Genomic DNA, 18,819 nt, shown 5'->3' on the forward strand with positions numbered 1-18,819 from the left:
GCATTTGATATCCCGCTTTATCACTACCCGAAGGAGTCTCAAAGCAGCTAACAATCTCCTTTCCCTTCCTCCCCCACAACAAACACCCTGTGAGGTGGGTGGGGCTGAGAGACTTCAGAGAAGTGTGACTAGAATTACATCATGGTAAATCCTCTTAAATAAAAGACCCCTATGGTAAAGGACTCTGTGATAAATGGAACTCAAGCAGCCATGTTTCTAAACTGATATTCAACTATTTAATCTTTTTTCTTTTTAAAAAAGATGACTTGCAAATGAAAAAAGGCTGGTGAATAAAATATTCCAGCTATGGCTTAGTACCTGAGTTTAAGCTTACATTTTCAAACTGTTGGTCAAAATACTTAAAAATTATTGACTCTGAATGTCTTGACCTTGTATATCCATCAAATTATAAGTACTCAATTTAACTACAGTATTTCAATTACTCCCATTGGTTTATTAAAATGAAGATAATAACACACATGTATGCTTAGTATTTTGGGAAAAGAGAACTGCTTAGTTCATGTAGTAAGGTAATAAGAAAAGTAGTTAAGAGTCTTCAAAATTATATTTCATAAAAACCTGTTCAGATCACATAAAAAATTAAGTGCATCATGTCCATTGTAGTGAAACATACTTGTTACAGATTAACACAGTGTCAGTCAGAGGTTAGATTATTAGCAAAACTATTCACAATCTAAGATGCTTTAACGCGCAGGAGCACAAGTCTCCAAAAATGTATAAAAATCTCATAGAAAACAACAATAACAAAAACATATTAATGTGGCTTTTCTAACGGAATACCTGCTACACTGTTATGCTAACAGGAAATGCCTGGAAAGAAGAGTCACAGTCTGTCTGTTTTCCTTCTGCCCTTTCTGCATTCAAATTGCAGATTTCTGGCTGATCAATTCCACCTTGTCCTGATGCAAGCACCTCTTGGGAGCCTGATGTATCATTGCATAACACCTCCGGGTCTTCTGATGAGACAGCTGTATTCAGCCTACAGCTGCCTGTTCCATTGCTGCAACTTGTCTTGTCATCATTATCTAGCTGCTCAACTGATTTTAAATACTGCTGGATAAGGCTACTGCTGTCTTGCTCACTGTTGAAAGTCTCTTTACAACATTCCTCGTGGTCCAGTTCGATCTCCTCAGCTGCTGAAGGGCACTCGGAAAGAGAATCTTCACATGGTTTGACCGTTTTCAAAGAATTCTCTAGAGAGCTGTCACCATTTACTTCTGCCACATTTTCTCCACAGCACTGAGATTCATGAAGGCAGTTCTGGTCAGTCACACAGGAATGGAACCCCGAGTCAGGAAATTCTGGCAAGCATTTCTGATGACAAGCCTCAGTAGCTGAAACAAACCAGGTTGAACTGCTGACAGGAGAAGGTACTTGATTTAGTCCAGGCGAGTCTATATGGACCTTGAAGGGACCCAAAATGCTTGATGTAGGAGTATTATGCTGCTGGAAAGTAGTGAGATGTGAGTTTACTGAAAGTTGCCACTCCTGGATGCATCTAACCTGCAAATACCACACAAAAGGAAATAATTTCAATCAGACTTATATGCACATCATATGCCACTATTTTTAGTTTCATATGATAGAGCAATATTAAGAACTGCATCCTGTGTGAGGTGACCCTTAAGCTACAATCCTATTGACACTCCTTGAGAGTTAAGTCCCACAAACACAACAAAACTTGCTTCTGAGTATCTACTCAGATGCACTATAAATCATGTAAACTACCCAACATGGTACATATTTCTCTTCAGCTTATTTGCTTAGTGAGCCATGGTTTTTATTAACACAAAGTCAGAAAGTGATTTAGAAATGATATTTTTACCTGGTCCCAAAGGAATTTTACAGCTTCCTCTTGCACAAGTCTTTGAAGTTTCTCCTCATCTTTTTCCTTTCTTAATCTACATATGGTCAACATATAAATAGGTATGGTTTTATGAATAAATTTAAACAATTTGCTGCAGTACTTGTTATGCATTTTATCAGCAGTTTGGTGGACTCTGGATTGGATCTGTATGAGTGAAGTGTTCAATCTTCTGACCACAGTAAAACCCTTATTTTTTTACTAATAATTTTTTATGAGAATGACTCTTTCTGTATATAATTATATTAATGTAATTCTTCAGAGCAGATTGCACCTTCTGATGGGTTATTCAATTTTCTCCCATCTTGCTCCAAACACAGAATTAGAGACAATGTAACACAAGAAAAATCCCCATCAACTGAGGGCAGATGCAACACCTCCTAAACACTCCTACTGCGCTTGTTACATCGTTAGCAGTTAGATAAGTCAATATTTCTATTTAACCTCAAAATTGTAATTACTTCCAATTTGAAAACGGCTGCCAACTTACTTGTCTACTTCTTCAGTTAAATGTATAATGTGTTCCTGCATTCTACCAAGTCGAATTTCATAACGCACTTCCTTGGCTCTGGGGTGGTAGTTCCTCGTGTAAAATCCTCTCCAACAAGCTTGAATCTTGGTGGCTGCTCTGTTCATTTCTTCAAGCATATCTGACTTTTGGAATAAAGTAGCAGTTGCGCTAGCAGGCAATTCTTCTGGATATTTGGCAGGGAAAAGAGTTTTGATAACACCCTCTTCCGGAGTATGTGATCGCTTAAGGTCACTATGCTCAACATGGTCTTCAGAGGATACTTGACAACTGCTAATGCTAGCAGAAAAAGTAGCGGTGGCTACTGGCAAACTAGAAGTAGACAATATTCCTTCCTCTTGATCTTCCTTTTGAGTTTCCACAGCCTCTGCTGATTTGATGGCACATTCCCCAAGAATCACAGAAGTCGTTTCCTGCGTTCCTTGTTTATTAACCTCTTTTATAAATTCAAAGTCAGCATCTTCCATACCTTCTGTCTCAATATTCATTCTGTGAAGTCTCAGTTCTGCAGTAGTAGGTGACACTGGGGAGAGGCCGGATGCAACAGGCATAAAAGTAGACTCTGAGGATAGAAGACTACTGTTCAACTTCTCCTCGTCAGTTTGTATGTCATCCAGGTAGAGATCTCTAGAAATACTTATTTCAGTTTGCAGTGATGAGGGGAAAACAGTTTTAACTGCATAGGAATGATCATCATTTGATTTTGTTGCAACCCATGTATTTTTTTTGGTAACAGGTTCTGGAAAAGGGTAAGAAGACAAGCACTTAACTAGGCAGTAACATGACCATTTAGGTCTCCCCTGTATACCTGAGGAACCCGTGACACACACACACACACACACACACACACACACACAGACACACACACACACACAGCTTCCTGCTAGCCATCACCTTAGTATACAACATGTCTTGTCCATTCCATTAATTGGATGAAAGGTGGGATTGTCAGTACCATGTGTATCTGCAGGGGTGCAGAGGTGGGGAAAGAGCTTAATACTGCCTGATGGGAGTCTTCTCTTGTGATATGGGCAACACAGCATCTTGGAAGCCTTTTTCCAACATGCCACCACACACTAATATGACCAACAGCCACATAAATCAACAAGCTTGGTGAAATGGCTAGTCACCAAGAAATAGGCTAAACTCTCACTTCAAGAGGTGTCTTTGAATGTCGTCCTTGAGGCTTTCACCTGTATAAATGCATGGTGGCCAATGAAAGTAAAGTTCATCCACCCTCCCTTTCTCCAAGGAATGTGTTTGCACGCATTGGTGGGTATAAAGCCAAGGCTGCATTAAGCAGCAAGAAGAAGTTAGGAGTTACTTATTACTGCATAGCTGCAGAACAGAACGGTACAGTATTGAGTTGAAGTAACTGTCTATTTCGATCTCTACAGTTAAACCTCTAAGATCAGAGAATCCAGGATCTCTTAAGTTTATGTAGATAGTGTGCTTGATTTATCTTGTATCTTGATACAATAAACACTCTACACTCTGGAAAGGCTGAGAACGGGAGAGCAAGATGACTCCGATGTTCTGCTGATCACATTGATCAAGGTGTGATATCATAAACACTATCTCTGTCTAACCCAGAATCCTGGTCTTTAGAACCCTTTTTTCTTTCAATTTCAACTCCATCTCCGCTTCCCGAGTTTCATTATTCCAAGTCATAAGGTTCTGCCATCTTCTCTCTCCACCATGCTCCTGCTGGATATCAGTATATTAGACAATGGGCTCACCATCACAAATAGTATTACAGAAACCCATGAATCTTACCACTTTCAGTCATTATTTGTGGCCTGTGAACAGGGCTATTTGGCTCACTGGTAGCAGGCTGCCCTTTATGCAAAGTTGAAGATACAGGTGGCTCATCAGCTTGGCTTTGGTACATCAGTTGCCTCTGGTGCAACCTAAAGACAAGGAGTAGAGACCGGTTTCGTTAAAGCATCAATGCCAGAGTGGCTCTAAGCCAACAGCAAAATATGAGCCAGGAGCCTGGTGCACAAGTCTTTCTGCAAACAAGTTCCTTTGAGTCCAAAACAACAACAATTAGGGTTGATAGTGACGGGTCTGAAGCTGTCAAGATTAACAGGTTAGCCTTTTATTCTTTCTGCCACAAAATAACAATTACTTTGTTAAAATTCCCAACTGTTGACAAAAGATAATGTTCTTACCTTTGCTTATGTAGTATTTTTTCCAGTTTAGCATCCTCTGCAGTTTGGAGCCCAAACATACTAGTAAGAGGACAAACAATGGCAAGATACTGAACTAACTGAATGTGCTGGCCTGGCCGAAACGATCTTCCCTTTCCTTGACTGTAAAGCCATTCTGCTTTCAAGCTAGAGGGAAGAACAATCACCTTGAAAAGAAATATTCTTGGTGAACATTTATAAAATGCTTTTGCACAAAACACGGTGCAATAAAAATAAAGAAAAGGTTTAACCAAAAACTTGTAAGAAACACCATGCCCAAATGATCAGGGTGCCAAAACAGAGTCTCACAACATCACTTTCTGAAATTGACCATTGTGAAAGGACTGGAACCACCACAAAACAGTGTCTGGCAGCCTAGAATAATGGTATCAAACACCACAGAGAGGTTTAGCAGAACCAAGGAAAAACTACTCCCCTTTTCTGTCTCCTTGCACAGCAGTTGCCTGCCTTCCTCCAAGGACCCCTGGAGCTAAGAAGCCACCACACACTTAAGAACCTTGCCCAAGAATGGCATATTGGAGTCTTGGAGGAAATTATCCAGTGGGATCCAGAGGGGGTACCCCAACCCTGAGCAAGGTCCCACAACAGCTATTCTAAGTCTGGATGGTAATCACTCCGTTCTCCAATAAGTCATTTACCACTCTTACACTGCCAACCAGACCTCATCTGGCTTATTTAATCAATCAAGGTGGGCAAAGATCCAGTACAGTAGTGGATAATTTCTTACTATTTATTATTATTACTGTATTACTATTATTAATTGAATTTATACCACCCTATACCCAGGGGTCTCAAGGCGGTTCACATAATACTACAAAGATGTTGTCTACATTCTGGGGTTGTATAAATTTATCAAAACAGGAGATACCAAAGCTACATCACTAGGATCTGCTATTCCCTGACATCTAAGACAGAATGGATGATAGTGATTTTATTCTCAAAGTGTCTAACAAAGTTGTCACAGCAGACAAATGGGTAATCCAACTCAAAGTAGACTCAGAATAACTCTGCTGGATGACTGTAGATGCAATGGTGGTGGAATAAAGTAACAGCAATAGCAGATGCTTATACACTGTAAGCAAAAGTAGCCAGTAATGCCTTTAAATTTAATAAAATACTGTACAAACATACAGAATAGTATGCTACTTCTGTTTAGTCAGATTCAATCCAGTGACCTTCAGTTACTTACCTTTCTTTCTGAGATATCACATAGCCATCAAGGACTTTAAGATTGAGACACCAACTGACAATATATGGCCTATAATCAAATCCTGGGATGGAAGGTGTGGCCATCACACAGGGATTGTTCATTATTGACAGTTGCTCTAGCTCAGTAAAGGAAGCCAAGAACGAAATCTGAAAACAAACAATAGCTTTGTTGATTAATTAAAATTTTCCTGTGTTCAGCAATTTGCTTTCATGGGATAAACAACAGCATGGCACATTCAGGCACATTTTTCATACACAATGAGCTGTTTGAGAGAGGAAATAAGAAAAAAGGACTTGCTTCTTTCCATTCGGAGCAGCTCTTTTCTTTTTGTTCTCTTTGTGTCTCAAAACTTACATTGTTTGTAATGGATTTTTTCCCAGAGTTTAGCTTAACAGTACATAAATTAATGCTACTACTCACCAATATGCAAACTACAGCCCTAATCTAGTTCAATTCCCTGTCCTCAAACAGAATAGCAGGTACCTAAGATTTTCTCAATAGATATCTATCAAAGCTTTTTAACCTATTGAACGGGACTATGCATGGTCATAACCACATTGATGTCCCAAAGCATAAATGATTGTGCCATACCCCCAAAATAAGACATAGTGATAGGAACAGTTCTGGAGGGCGCCAAGGAAGAGGCGAGGCTGGATGCGGAATAAAAAAATAAGACATCCCCTGAAAATAAGCCATAGTATGTCTTCTTGAGGAAAAATAAATATAACACAGTGTCTTATTTTGGGGAAAACACTGTATTGTTTATTTGCTTTAGTAGCTGACATTGCACTAACACCAGCTACTTTGTATGGAGTCCCATATTGTTATGGATACAAGTAGGAAACTAAAAATGTAGTGAAGGAAACTTAGCTGAATATAAGACAAAGCTGCAAGTAAAGCATTCTCAAAATAACTACAGTATTCAGTTTTGTTGAGAAACGGTATTCTTACCTCATTCAAGTCTCTGATTTCATTTTCTGCCAATGAAAGAATACCCAGACTTTGAGGCAAGCAAGCAGGTGCTGTACGCAAGGATGTTATGATATTTCCATGCAGTAACAGAGTCTTAAGAGACAGCAGAATGGGAGAAAAACGCAATATGTACTCATTTGTTTAAATAGCATATATGAATTCCTTCGAACATTCAAAAAGGCCTGTGTAATATCATCATCATCATCATTAAACATGCCTTTGTTAAATAGTGAAATATAAAATTTAAAATGGCTGGCAATATATGCTTTAAAAATAACATATTAAAGGAAATGTTTTAACAAAAAGGCATTTGCCTTTTGTTTAAGTGGAAGCTAGTTTACACTTTAATTCTAGTGAAACTAATTGACAAATTAGCCATGGCTTCCCCTTAATTTCAGTGGGTCTAAAATGTGACTAACTTCCTTCAGTTTTAAAGGGATTGATAGCTCAGAACTTCAGCATTACACTTGAAAGAGCTGCACAGCACAATCCTGTTCATGTTTACCCAGAAGTAAATGCCACTGTGGTTATTGGACTGCAGCCTTAATGACAAGTGGTTACTGGACTGCAGCCTTAATGAAAAACAGCTCTCTCCTCTCAGCAAAGAAAATAATTCAATCCAACCAGCAACTGAACATCATTCACCTTTAACAATAATAGTTTGGAGATATCTCCTATCTGGGATATATTGTTGTCCGACAAATCAAGATGTTGAAGAGATGTGCAGGTATTGATCTGATCTATAGTCTACAGGAAGAGAAAATATTTTGTAGCATTATGAAACATCAGAAATTATGCATGTTTGTGAACAAACCATCCACAAAATGAGATTGCATCAGCCACAGAACATCCTCCCCAGATTTAACACTATCTTAAACTAACACAGAACTAATATACTAGGGTAGTCTAGGATTACAGACCGGAAATGAAAAGTGCTGCAATCAGAAAAATGAAACTTAATTAGAGTGATCAAATTAGGAGAGTACAGATTAGCACAATCAGAATGCAACCTAAGAGATTAAAGAATTAGGAATTTTTAAAAGCAGGATTGGGGCAATAAAGGATGGAGGAGAAATGTGATGGCTATGGGGGCAGAAGAACCAGAGAGAAATAAAGTAAAATGGACACTTAGGGAGGATGAGGATGTGATGCAGACTGCTCTGGAAACAGCAGAAAGACAACATTTTATTTTCGAAACCACTGAAAGGCAACACATTTTACTTTTTTTTTAGGGAAGCAAGATATTCTGGTTTTAAAATATGACACCTATTTAAAACATTTGCACCTTGCTTTTCCCTATAAATGTTCAAGGTGGTTCACAACAAGAACCATAAGAGATCACAAAAATTAAAGATAAAATACAGTACTGTAACTAAACAAAATAGCAAGCCAAGAGATTAAAAACAGCTAAGATGGTACCAATGAAATTTCATCTAACACCCCCCCATAAAAGCCCTCCCCCTGCCAAGAACAGCATATGTGCCTGGTGATAGTCAGGCCTTTAAAGGTCTTTTTAAACTGAAAGCTTTTTACATCGCAGCAGAAGGTCAATGAGAAGGAAAGCCAAAGATTGGGGGATTGGGGGAGAAAAAGAAAAGTGATAGCAGAAAAGGTCCTTTCCCTTTTTCCATTGAAATGCAAATTTAGAACTGACAAGAGAACCTCTTAGTGTGGAGGGAAACTCATAAGAGGAAGCGGTTCTTCTGAATTATGGTATGAAGTTTACCTTCAAGTTATTTCCTGCCAGGTTCAGCCATTCCAAATGCACCAGATCCTTCAGTCCCTCTACACAGCCAATACTGTTGTGAGGCAAGTTTAATACTCGAAGCTGAGTCAGCTTTGCTACACCCATCATCCGCACCAACCGATTGCTGGCTACTGACAACTGCAAAATAACAGAGCAAAGAAAGGCCTCACTGAGGTAGGACTCCTAAAATACTTTCCTGGGAGGAAGGCCCATCAAACTCAAAGCAGCTTAGTTCTGCATATAGGATTGAGCTATTCAGTCAGCAGAATGTAAACCAGTAATGATGTGGGTTCTGACTTCACAGTCTAATTACAACCTCTTCTATACTTTTTGCATGTAGGCCTAAGAAAGTTTACATTAAAAACAACGAAAGAACACAGAAGAATTTACAGAAACCTTATAAAAAGCGATGAGAAGGGGTTAAAAGTCATTTAAGGCATGAGAGGATGGACCTCCCGTTTCCTTGAAGATTAAAAGGCAGTATCAGGTCTAAATGTCTGGAGAGGATGTTCCACAGGACCTCATCCACGATAGCTACCCATAGTGTCAGAAGGCCAGGTCCTCAGAACAGGGCCTTTAAAGTATATGTTAGCTGGCAGCCAGGTTCGTGAAAGTTCAGGTGGTTCATTAAATAACCACCTCCCAAGCCACTAAAGGCATGAGAGGACAGACCTATTTTGTTGCTTAAGAGAGTAAAGGTAGCACCAAGTGTACATGTTTGGAGAAGAAGTTGCATAGTGATCTGAAACTAAACAGAAGAGAATGGATTTTAAATATATATTTAACTTCACCCAAAATTATTTTCCTAGGCTCTTTCCTTTAAGTATAAAGCAAGGCTAACCTAACAAGCACAGCACTGTACCAGAGACATATGGAACTAACCTGCATCAGGTTCTTGCAGTTCTCCAAGTGCTCCAATTTAATTAGCTGGTTTTTATCCAAAATCAAAGTATGTGTATCTGCATCACAGGCCAAAGTTGAACCCAATTTCTGTAAACCCTGACCTGACCAATTAATTAATGAACCTAAAAGGAAAAAAAATTGAAGTTATAAAAAATGCAAAATTGGAGAAAGGTACATAGTACAGTAGTCAGGTTTGCATTTCATTTTAAACAAGTGTTTAAAATTAAACTGCAGTTTCATGTGAGCACTTTCTTTACTCCTCCCCATTCCTGATGCTGCCACTAGAGAGGAAGCCCATCGGACGCTGGCTTCCTGTTACATCCAAACCAGTGTTTCGGGTTCATTTCCTTCAATGATTGGGAAGCCAAGGTGATAGTTTAAGCCATAGTTTAAAGTATGATTTAATGTGATGCACAAACCAGCTAAAGCTTGGTAAATTTTAAGAGAATATTCACCATAAGCAACATATTTAGCAATAATGTCAAAATACTCTAATCTTAGAAGCCACTGTGAATTCTCTCTCAATTCTGTATATTTATATTTAAATGTAAAGGTGATAATAGAAAAAAATGAAACTTTATCCAATTATTTTTTTAAACATAACATTAGCACCAAAAATCAAGTTTTATCAGGATACAAAGGCCGCAATTGAAATCCACCACTTAAATGGGTGTGGGTGGCCTGCCTCATTCATCCAGCTGCTTTTCCGTAAGGCCAATCTGCTTTGGTGGAATCTAGAAAATAATCCGACTAAAGGGCTGTTTTGAAATTTGAACTCCTCCTTCCCAAGGAGGACTTATATGTTCACAATGTGCCAGGAATCAGCTTGCTAATAAGATACATTCTACATATGTTAGTTTCTAGTGTGCAATGTGAGGTCTTATCCAGCAAAATAATCCTCCTTCTAATTACAGGTACTTCTGCAAACTTAAAATAATAGTATGTTAATCCCTTTCCTTGTGTAAAAAAAAATGTTGTGTAGTACAGTATTGTGTTTTTTTGGGTGAAAAAAATATGTCATGTTATTATAGCTAGTTGTTTTTCCCCCCTGAGAAAGCCTTATAATATAACCGTTACCTGACTGTGAGCGATGTTGGCAATTAATACCAGAGCACCTTTCAAAATGCTAGCCAGATAACATGGGATTAATCCAGGCACCCCCAAACTCGGCCCTGTTTTGGGACTACAATTCCTATCATCCCTGACCACTGGTCCTGTTAGCTAGGGATGATGGGAATTGCAGTCCCAAAATATCTGGAGGGCCGAGTTTGGGGGGTGCCTGGATTAATTCATGACAGCAGCACCCTGCATGACAACCACTGTCCTGAGTGTTTTATATGGCAGGCTGCACCTGCTCATTAGGCGTCCGCTTTATGATCGGGCATAGGAGAAGAAGATAGGTTTGGACGCGCGTCCTTTCCCTTCTGCAGGTTTTCGTGCCAACGAAGGAATAGCAGAGCTTCTAGCCTCTCTGAACGGCCCTGAAAGGTTTCGAAAGCACCCACTCCCCACAATAGAGAAAAACGAGAACTGTGTTCCGCAGGGCCCTCTGGGATTTAGAGTCCAATGCTGAATCAGACTCGGGACGTTAACAAAGATACGCGACGAGAAAAAAACTACGGCCCCCACAAGGCACCGCGCGGCAGCCCCGCAACGGTCCAAACCAAAATAGATCTGTCGCTGAGTCTCCCCAACTTGAATAAAACACACACAATGAGGGGCGAGGGACAGGGGACGCCTTAGGCACCGTGATCCGCTCCGTACCTTCCCTGACGCCCATTGCTGGCTTAGCCGCCTCCGTTGTCGCCGCCGCCGCTGGTGCCGCCGCCATACTTCCCGCTTGCTCCCAACGCTAGGCAACGGGGCGGGCTCTGGACGCTGATTGGATGGTTAAAACCACTGAGGGAAAAAACTATTTTCAGAAATAGCAGGTGGCAATAGAAACTCTGAAGGGGCCGCGGCGTCGCGAAGAGTGATTTTTTCCAGCATTTTAGGAACTAGACGAGCCGCCGGAGAAAGCTCAGCGCTTCCCATCATGCACCGGCGCGGCTCCCAGGGTGCCCCGCGCGAGTATAGAATCCGGTTTCCCATGATCCTCTCTTTCTCTTCGCCGCTGGAGTTGCCTGTGAGGGAGCTCCTGCAGCCGCCATTATGAAGTAAGGACCGGTGCCCGGCTCTAATCCGGTGACATCCTTCGCTTGGAGAACCTGGAGAGGGTTGGGTGGCGGGGGGTGCTCGCCTCGCTAATCTTTTTTCCCGTTTCGCGTTCTCTTTCTCGCAATGCAGGGTCGAGTTGTGCAGCTTCAGCGGGTACAAGATCTACCCAGGCCACGGCCGCCGCTACGCGCGTACGGACGGCAAGGTAAAGAGGAAATAAGGGGCAGAGGAATTGGGAGTAGCAGCGGGCTTGGTTAAACCCTAGAAGTAGCCAATTAATGGTGTCCCAGATTCTTTATGGTATAATGTGAGATTTCATGAGGGAGAGGAGCTGCTGTTGACTCGAGGACTTGTAAACTGATCTAAAACTGTCTTAACCTACGAGACTGATATTTTCGTGTTACGGGAGGATTATAAGGGTTTCTAAATGGTGCAAGTCTCCCTTTTCTATTCCTGAAGTGAAATCGGATAAATAATAATAATAACAATAATAAATAACAAATAACAAGAATCTGATAATAATATTCTGATTCATTCTATTTCCGTGAGAGTATTTGGTGATGTAAATAGAATTGAGTCCATTTGGCCAGTATATGTGTGACTTTTTACTCCTTATGGTAGTTAAAATGCTGGTGGTTTAGCATTTGAATAGGATAAATAGCACATGGCAGTATCCTATAATATATTTAGATTCGCTCAGTAGGGCTGAGAAGGTAAATGCTCCTCTTAATATAGTCTATTGGTCTACTGTGCTACAAGAGCTCTCTAGAGCAGAGCTATCCAAACTGTGTCCTGACGCCTTACTGTGTCAGCTGTAGTGTGTAGGTTTGTCGCATGAATGCTCCCTGTACCTTTCCTGGGGCTGGAAAGGGGTTAGTTTAACCTCCGATTTGCTAGTAAAACTGAATTACTGTGTCACAAAATGATGCATGTCTAAAAAGTGTGTCACCAACATGAACAATTTGGAAAGCTTTGATCTAGAGCTTTGATCAACCTGTTTGTCAGTCTACAGCTGGTAAATAGTACTGTATGTGTGACTTGTAAACAGTTAAAATGAACTCAATGTTTCAGGTTTTCCAGTTTTTAAATGCAAAATGCGAGTCTGCATTCCTTTCCAAGAGAAACCCCCGTCAGATCAACTGGACTGTTCTGTACAGACGGAAGCACAAGAAGGGACAGTCTGTAAGTATGTTGTGCCTCAGAAATGGACAATTGATTATATATACCGTACTTAAATACGCTTATGTAACAGCAAAGTCAAAGCTGTCAATTTTGTTTACTTTCCGTTTGGTTTATTTGTGATCTAGCAGCTTGTTTCACATAAGAGAGCTCTTCTGTGATCACTGAAAAGTAAATATTGTTTTGAGATAGAGTGTGATAAAAATAATACAGTATTAGGACATTGCTTTAGAGGAAAGAGGCCGATCTATTAATTGAAGTTGGTGACTAGGGTTGGAAATGCTTCCTTTTAAGTGTTTTGCCCCCTGTTTTCAATAATGAACTCTTGTGGCTAGTTCATTGAAAAGGCAAGAAACTGCTTAGTAGCACAATCCTGTACATTTATGTTCTGAAGTATGTTCAATCTTAAAGTCAGAGAAAAATTAACCAACATAACATTGACTCTGTGTTATTTAGAGAATATGTGGGCTTTTATGCATTCTTTGTGTCTGAGATATATATTGGAATCTCCCTTTGATATTTTGTCTGAAATAATTATATGATAAAGCAGTGTCCATTAAAACAGAATAGAAATGATGCCATATAAAGGTGAATTGCAACATCAATACCCTGAGTTCCAATGATTGATTCCGCAAGCTATACTTTTTTTTAGAGGTGGCTCTGGATGCATTTGAAGCTTAAAACGGAGATAATAGGTCAAAATATGTCAGTGACTAATAGCAAAGAATTTGTAGCAGTTACTTAGAAATGTAGTGTATGGACTTATGTTATCAGGCCCTTCAGATGTTTATGAAAAAGGTGTGTTCCCAATATCCTCTTCTCCTGAATTGTGAATAGACGTTTTAGTAGAGTAAGCCCTCAACTTTGGGTGTAATGGCCGGTGGGATTGCTAAAATTCCCGGATAGGATGCCCCTCTTTTTTGCCAAGTGTGTAAAGCTGAACGTGCACAAGTTGCAGGCTCTTATTGTATTTCTCTTTCTTCATTGCTTAGGAAGAGGTACAAAAGAAACGTACCCGCCGTGCTGTCAAGTGCCATAGGGCAATTACAGGTGCCTCTCTGGCTGAAATAATGGCCAAGAGAAATCAAAAGCCTGAAGTGCGAAAAGCCCAAAGGGAGCAGGCCATTAGGTGAGTAATTATAACATTTTATTGTTTCTATTTTTACAAGAATGCAAATATTCTAAAATTTGTTTATTTTAATTAAAAATTATGCTCTTAATACATAGATATTTTGTGGGGATGGGGTGGAAACAAAAGATAAAATAAAAAAGCCATGCAATAATCAATTATGCAATATTAAAACACGAGTTTGCTAACACAATTAAAGGCAACTAAACCACCAGTGAATTCAGCCAGAAAACTTGTTTTCTGCTTTCATCGTGATCATTGAATGTAAACAAGTGACACCTTGTAGAATATCCATTTTTGACAATTGGGTTAAATATTCGTTAGCCTGCATTAAAAAAATGTGCATTAAAATTGCATTAAAATTGCCAGGATCTTGTCCACTCCCTAACGATGAGAACTTGTCTCCAATACCATGCTGAACTATGGAGACATTCCCAATTCCTTGCCCCAACCTCAAGAGGAGGGCTGGGGTTCATCCATGCTACACTAGTTACAAAACATTTGGAGCCTTCACAATGGACAATGCAACACATTAAATATATACCCTGTTTCTCATGGGTATGTCTTAAAATAAGCCATAGCAGGGTAGTTCTCCCAGGTTTTGGGTCTGTGATAATCCCCAAAGCCGCCTTTACCATTTTTGAGTGTCAGATGTAAAAGTAGTGCAGTGAAATAATTAGCTTTGTTTTAATTTTTGTGTATTTTTTTATAAAATGAATTTACTTATTGATGGTAAGAAAAAGAATTCAAAGCAGTTATTATGCTTTGTGTAAAATGGTACAAAAAGAAGTAATGCATTTTATAACTTGGTCTTTGTATATAGGAGAAGGGGTAGGCAGTTTCAGATTTCAGTGCTCCACTTTTTTTTTTTTTAAGAAACACTGTAAAGACAGCTAAACACAGCTGGGAAAGTTTCTATCCTCAGTTTGCAAGGAAGTGCTCAAAAATGGGATTGCCTACCTAGTCAGGTAGCCCAGTCTAGCCCAGAGGTTTTCATCCTTTATGAGTCCACAGCTCCCTTGACCAACTAAATTCTTTCTGCAGCACCCCTCTGGGACTCAGGAGCCCAGTTATGTCACCCCTTGCCTGCATAGCTGGCAGCCACACCCTCCCTTGTGGAGTGTTCTCTCAGCCTCCTCTCCTTGAGAGTCCTCTGGGCAGCCGCTGCTGCCGCCCCTGGTCTCTGAACACACACACACACACACACACACACACACACACACACTGCCCAAATAGAGGTGCCTCCTCACAGTGCCCCACAGGGGCCTGGGAAGAGGTTGCCCCCAACCTTTGTGGCCCAATGGAGACTGTGAGTGTGAATGTGTGGTGGCAGCAGCAGGGGCTGCCAGACCTACATGGCAGAAAAGCTAGCATGGAGCCTGCCTGGCCTCCCACTTGTCTGACCATTCCCAACAGCAAGGGCTGGCTGGGCTCTCTTGCCTGCCTGCTTACTTGATCCTAGCAACCAGCACCCCCTGGCCAGACCCAGAGGCACCATTCGCCTGGGGAGATTGTAGCTAGGGCTGCTGCAACAAACAGCCATTCAAGTCTTGGGGAGGCAAAGACACGAGGGCATCAGAGGAGAAAGGGAAGGGAAGGAAAGAGGGACAGAGGCCAGTGTGTTGCTCGTGGCATGCCTGACCATCCTTCAAGGCACCCCAGGGTGCCACGGCATACTGGTTGAAAACCACTGGTCTTGCCAATACTATCACCTCATTCTGCTGTATTTGAAGACTAAGCCTATTTCTTAATCCATTCTGGAATGTGAAAGCAATGAATACACATTTATTCTTAACACTAAGTCTGTTCATGTAAATATCATTTATAGAGCTGCCAAGGAAGCAAAGAAGGCTAAGCAGGCTACTAAGAAAACCGTACCCTCCACAACAAAGGTAATGTTTACCCAAAGAACGGCTAAAGATGAGAAGTTGTGTGTGCTTTTTGAGTTTCTTCCTAATATTTCTTAAACACTCCAAAAGCAAGATGTGGCCTTTAAATTTAGCATTTTTCTGTGTTGCATAGTAATCCCATGAAAACATCTGTTCTAATTTGCTAAATCCCTTGCACCAACCCATTTTTTATTATTTCCTGCCTTTCAGGATTTTGTACATTAGGGTTCCTTCAGTTATCCTTTGAGAAGCCCTGTTAGTTAAGGTGCAAAAGATGACACAAGTAGACCTTCTAAGCCCAGAATTCTAACCATTATATTGTGTTGGGGCTCTGTTCTGAGTAAACATGCATAGAAGTAACTATTAAGGAACCATTTGACTGTCCTAATTTTACCTAAATTTATTTATTAAGCATATTTTTAATTTTTGTAATTGTCCTGTATCATGTCTTATCTGATCAGGGCACTAATATAATCGAAAAATAGTAGTTCATTAATTGCTGTGGAGCACGTAAGTGTCATATAGCCATAAGTATTGGTAGCACATGTATCTCATCCCTATCTAGCTATGCAAAGCCAGCACTTGAGTGATCCTTTTCATACAGGGGACAGCCACAGTAAGCTTTAAAAGAAAGTGAGTCTGGTTGTTCCTCAGGGCTGCCAGTTTATTCAAGGGGTATAGCTCACATTCTCCTATGTTACTTCCGTTGGTTGAGAATAAGATAATAGTGTATGGTTGTCTTCCTTTACTGTCCCTGTTGAATAGCAGGCATGAACTTGTCTTTTCACTTTAAACCTGGTATTTCCCTTTGTGCATTCACAATTATTGACCTTATTTACAGTGATAAATAACCAAGTAGCACATTCTCATTAGTTCTTATTTCTGTTCATAGGCACCTACAAAGGCTGCGCCAAAGCAAAAAATCATGAAGCCTGTAAAAGTTTCTGCTCCTCGTGTTGGTGGAAAACGCTAACTTTTTTGACTACATGAAATAAACATTTGACATGTAAACTGTCTGTTTCTTGGTCACTTCTGGAGATTTTGTGTAATTTTCTTACCTTAAACATTAAAAGTAATTTATACTTCATTAACAACTAGAAAGGTGGGCATAATGGCTAGAATGATAGGCAATGGCTTTTGGGGGGGGGGACTAAAAATGCCTTTTGTAAGACAGTTAAGAAATGCTAGTGTTTATTTCGTTATGATGCAAAAAGATGTCAGGGAACATTTATTTAAGAAAAATTTCTATACCGCTTGATTGTAACAATAGTCTAAGCAGTTTACAAAGACATAAAACATTTAAATTATCAATTTAAGAACCGGTATTTAAAAAACGTTCAAAAGAGGAGTAAAATCCAATAGTAGCTAAAAAGAAAATACAAGTAACATTCCTACTCCACTTTACATTCTCCCTGTTATCTCTGCCTGCCTTCAATGTTTCATGTGAATGTAAAATCCACTGCAGGATGGATAAATTTAACTCAGATTTGCTCTCCATACTGCTTCATATGTTTTCTAAACAATGGTGCAAATCTGACCACAAAACCAAGTACAGTATTCTAAAAACAGATACCTCTCAAGTGGTGGGAGTACTGGTGGAGGATCCCCCTGAGTCTGGAGGGCATGGTGGAACTGACAGGCAGCCTGGACTGGAAACAGCAGGAGAGCAGGCTCCCCTGGAGAAACCCCATCTCTCAGCTCCCTGGTGCCTTGAAGACTGGGTGTGCAAGGTTCACTTCTTGCAGTGAGGGAACCGCCAGGAGGTGCTGAATGATGGGTTTGAGATCCTCCTTTAGGTATACAGGGCCGAGGCTGTTTAGGGCTTTCAAGGTCAGCACCAACACAATTGTGCCTGAAAACATACTGAGAACCAATGAAGCTCTTTCAGGACCGGTGTTATATTCCCATACACTGTTTTTCTCAATAGTTCAGAAATCGGACTCATTGAGTTGAAAGGGACTTATCCCCAGGCAAGTGTGTTTAGGATTGGACGTGTGTTTAGTCCATTACTGCAAGCCTATATTCCAGACACGGTGCACCCTACACACTACCTTGACTTATTCCATTAGGTGATTCTGCCTGATAAAACCATATAGCCTGATACTACATTGAAATAGATGGGCTTATAAGAAGCAATTACTGGTATATACATACACAAGGAAGTTCCATCAATTTGAGAGCTGAATAAAAAATGTATAGAATTTTGCTGTTCTGCTTATCTGCATATGAGCAGAACCTTAATAGTATTCTTCAGATTGCACAGAAATCTGAGATGGGCACTTGTGTGGCATGTCACTAGACCTTATACTGTATATCAGGGGTCCCCAGACTTACCGGGCTTCGGGCCAGTGCCCACTGCGCCGACCGCGCGGCGGGCCGGAGAGCAGGGGAGTGCGCGCCCGTGCGCATGCGCACACGCACACAGTCGGAAAAAAATCGCCGAAAATCGCTTGTGCGCATGCGTATGGGCCTCCCCCGACCCGGAAGTGCATCGGAAATGACCTCTTCTGGGTCGGGAGAAGCCCATATGCATGTGCACAAAGGATTTTCGGCGATTTTTTGCCGATTTTGAAGATCGCCGCACCGCGCGCCGTAAGAGCGGGCGGCGGGGGTCGTCGCGGGCCGGATTGGGAGGCTAATTGGGCCGCATCCGGCCCGGGGGCTGTAGTCTGGGAGCCCCTGCTGTATATCAATTATATACAGTGCATAAAGGTAATTTCATTTTCCATATTCTCAATTGTTTGGCCTTATTTTAAACAGTGGAGAGAAAGTTCAGAAGAGCAGCAGTAAAGCACATGCCTTGCATACAATTTCTTTAACATAGGACTGGAGTCATTTGTTAGTATACAATACTGAGGTAGTTACAGGTAGGTTGCTGTGTTGGTCTTCCATAGTCAAAACAAAATTTAAAAAATCCTTCCAGTAGCACCTTAGAGACCAACTAAGTTTGTCATTGGTATGAGCTTTCGTGTGCATGCACACTTCTTAGACGCACCAAGGTTGTCC

At 40.7% G+C, this 18,819-nt stretch overlaps 2 protein-coding genes across 2 annotated transcripts; one reads left to right on the top strand and one right to left on the bottom strand.

The window, feature by feature from the left end:
- Positions 1–350: 350 nt before the first annotated feature.
- Positions 351–11,533, bottom strand: CEP97 (centrosomal protein 97). The gene is made up of 11 exons (XM_035114842.3): positions 11,224–11,533; positions 9,439–9,581; positions 8,536–8,694; positions 7,455–7,556; positions 6,789–6,902; positions 5,817–5,983; positions 4,589–4,753; positions 4,191–4,324; positions 2,376–3,153; positions 1,847–1,922; positions 351–1,524 (listed from the first exon to the last, which is right to left on the bottom strand). Exons 1-11 carry the CDS (start codon positions 11,288–11,290, stop codon positions 805–807), a joined length of 2,625 nt encoding a protein of 874 aa, XP_034970733.2. The 5' UTR covers positions 11,291–11,533; the 3' UTR covers positions 351–804.
- A 44-nt stretch (positions 11,534–11,577) lies between these two features.
- On the top strand, positions 11,578–16,824 carry RPL24 (ribosomal protein L24). Its single transcript, XM_035114848.3, has 6 exons — positions 11,578–11,615; positions 11,746–11,821; positions 12,688–12,798; positions 13,788–13,924; positions 15,753–15,816; positions 16,706–16,824. The coding sequence occupies exons 1-6, from the start codon at positions 11,611–11,613 to the stop codon at positions 16,784–16,786; spliced, it is 474 nt and encodes a 157-aa protein (XP_034970739.1). The 5' UTR covers positions 11,578–11,610; the 3' UTR covers positions 16,787–16,824.
- The last annotated feature ends 1,995 nt before the right edge of the window (positions 16,825–18,819 follow it).

Source organism: Zootoca vivipara, chromosome 4 (genome assembly GCF_965207765.1).
Source record: "Zootoca vivipara chromosome 4, rZooViv2.hap1.1, whole genome shotgun sequence".
NCBI classification, from domain to species: Eukaryota; Metazoa; Chordata; class Lepidosauria; order Squamata; family Lacertidae; genus Zootoca; species Zootoca vivipara.